The sequence below is a fragment of the Pteropus vampyrus genome, unplaced genomic scaffold (genome assembly GCF_000151845.1).
Source record: "Pteropus vampyrus isolate Shadow unplaced genomic scaffold, Pvam_2.0 Scaffold135, whole genome shotgun sequence".
Taxonomy (NCBI): Eukaryota; Metazoa; Chordata; class Mammalia; order Chiroptera; family Pteropodidae; genus Pteropus; species Pteropus vampyrus.
The window spans coordinates 4,061,183-4,064,217 of NW_011888916.1; the positions used below are offsets into that span (position 1 = coordinate 4,061,183).

The window sequence follows — 3,035 nt, forward strand, 5'->3', positions numbered from 1 at the left end:
AATAAAAAATAAAAAATTTAAAACTGTCTGATTTAGATACTCTCACATCCCACCTTGAAAGAAATATCATTTACCCCACCATTCCTCATGTTCTGGGCTATGCGCAGACCCCTATCCTTCCTCTGATCTGCTTTCCTTCTCATCTGACCTGCCAGAAACGAAAGCCCAATAACTTCTTAAAGTTAATCCTCTTCAGAGTACAAAAAGTACCATCTGACTGACTTTGAAGCCTGGTCTGTTTCTGAGCTGAAAGCCATTGTCAGAGACTCTCCAAAGTCTAAATAAGATAAACAGGTTTTGCAGTACTATTTAAAATTCTGTGAACTCCAAACTCACCTTCACACGTGTATATTAAATGGTGTCATCATTCACTGAGTTGTAAAAATCAGAAATCTAAGAGTCATTCTTAACATTTATATAGCTAAACTCCTTTCAATGCTCTCTGCTTTCAACATTTTATTGTCTATTTTTGCCTAGTTTCTGGAATTTAAAAAAATGTGTGGAGATATTTTTAGTGAGATTTTGTTAATTTTCAAAATACTCTAAGTAAAAGGACATTTTATGATATTGAGTCCTTCTCCATGAGAACACAGTTTCTTTTCCATTTTTCAAGTCTACTATTCCATCGACATTAATCCCAAATATGTCTGATATCTCCACTGCTATCAACGTCCATTACTACCACACCCTAATCCAAACGATCATCATTTTTCACTTTGACTATTCAATACCCTGCTAACTTGTCTACTAGTATCTACTCGTCTCCTAGTCCATTCCACTTTCCATACTGCAATCAAGAGTGATATTGGTCAAAGTATAAATCTAACCATGTCACCTTGCTGTTCAAAACAACTTCATTTGCTTCCCATAGTACTTAGGACAATTACCAAAATTCCTATAACATGACCTAAAAGATTTGATTCTGTCTACTACTTCAGCCTCAATTTATGCACCTAACTTATGTCTTTCACTTCTGGCAACACTGGTCTTTTAGTTGCCTAGCCACTGAACCTTTATAAATGCTATTTCTTCTCAGCCATAAGAAGAGATGAAATATCGCCATTTGCAACAATATAGATGGACCTTGAAATAACCATACTAAGTGAAATAAGCCAGATAGAAAAAGTTGAAAATCACATGATATCACTTATATGTGGGATATAAACCTAAAATCAACAAATGAACAGGACAAACGGAGACTCATGGACATGGACAATGGACAATGGACTAATGATTACCAGAGGGGAGGGGAGAGGAGGGAGGTAGACGGGGGAAAAAAATGTAAATCATTTCTTCAATTAAGAAAATAATAATAATAATACTAATAATAATAATAATAAATAATAATAAAATAAGAAAAAAAATGCTATTTCCCCTTTCTCCTTGTACATGTTCTCTCCTTTTCATGTAGTAAATTCCTATTCACCTGCAGAGCTCAAGAGCAATCGCTGATCCTCCTCAAGATGTTTTTTCCATTCTCTTTCACCAGATCAAATTCTCCCAGCATACAATGTGTCAGCTAGTGCACATCCTCCATGATATTTATCACAGTTCCAAGTATATGCTGTTTTTGTGATTTCATTAATACCTATCTCTTTCACTATTATGAAATATCTATGAGGGCAGAGATGATTTCTAGTTTTGCTAAATTTTTATTTCCAGTATAATAGAATTTTCTTCACATCATCTTTCTTAAAGGGAAAGAGAGAAGTTGGGGGTGGGGAGGAACAAAGCATTCCAGGTGTGGCAGAAATAGCGAGCTTTCCACCACAGTTTATATTTCTCTCCTTCAGAGTAGAAGTATTGCTGAGAAGCGATTCTTGCTCTGATCAGGAACCAAACCGGCTGGCACCCTGATTTTGGAATTCCCAGCCTCCAGAACTGTGAGAAAATAAATTTCTGTTGTTTAAGTCTCCCAGTCTATGGTATTCGTTATTGTAGCCCTTGTTTTAAGAACAAACATTTTGCATTGCCCTCTACTAAATCCTTAAGTGAAATGTATTGAAATTGTAACTTACAAATACACATACTTTCAAATATTGTATTGTCCTAACTATAGTATAAAAGAGAAATTAAAGGAATGTGACTTCGAACATGTACATCAATACATTAATGCTCAAATATGACTATTCTAGAAAATATAATGAATGCTTGCACTTGCTTATATAAATAAGTTTGAAGTAAAAGTAAGAGGATCATAAGCCATTCCACCCAAGAAAATCAGGAAAATAAATGAGCAGCCATATACTTCATCATGGTTTTATATTACACCATATGTTTTTTAACAAAATAAACTATAATCTTTATACTATACATGTATTCCTGTAATATATGGTGTATCTCAAAACAATTAAAAACACTCTGTTTTATGTAGAGTTGGACTGGTTCTAATAATTAGGAACATGTTTTGCACCTCCATAATGGTCAGTGAGACAGCTGAAAGTCATGAGAATTCCTCACTGTTTGGAATTGTCGCACTCTTTATAGAGTATATAGCTTCTCTACTCATTAAATATCAAGAGCACTTTCCCTAAATAACTGTAACAAAAAAAAAAGTCCCTATAAATGTCTAAAATGCCACATTGAGGTTGATACAACCTCCACTGAAAACCAACATAGTAAATGAATGCCTATTATACACAAAGCATATGGAACTACATATGTGGGAGAGAAGAAGCCAGTGATTCAGGGTGGAGTGATGGTACAACAACAAAAAGAAATGACACTAAAAGAATATAAGTATTTATGAGAATAGCTGTTTATAATTTATCCAGGATGAAGAGAGTTGAGTTTGGCCAAAAGAACAGATATAGTCAAGCAACCAGAAATCTTAAAAAGGGAGCCAGAACATGTAATAGGTATGGAGAAGTAGGAAAAATAGTAAATAAAGATGTTAAAAAAGCCATTATCACTTGAGCCAGACCAGTAGTTTCTCTTTTCTCCCAGGACACTGTACTAATTCCAAATCCGAAGGCTTTTTCGTGTTGCTTTCCTTCTAAAGACACTCTGCTTTTTCTTCTCTTGCCTATGTAAAA

General features: G+C 34.6%; 1 protein-coding gene across 1 annotated transcript in view; it reads right to left on the reverse strand.

Moving 5' to 3' along the window:
- SPATA6 (spermatogenesis associated 6) overlaps positions 1-3,035 on the reverse strand; it is a 98,517-nt gene that overhangs the window by 38,069 nt on the left and 57,413 nt on the right. Inside the window, exon 10 of the mRNA XM_023535002.1 lies at positions 223-277. Coding sequence (XP_023390770.1) covers positions 223-277 — 55 coding nt within the window. The remainder of the gene's footprint in view (positions 1-222; positions 278-3,035) is intronic.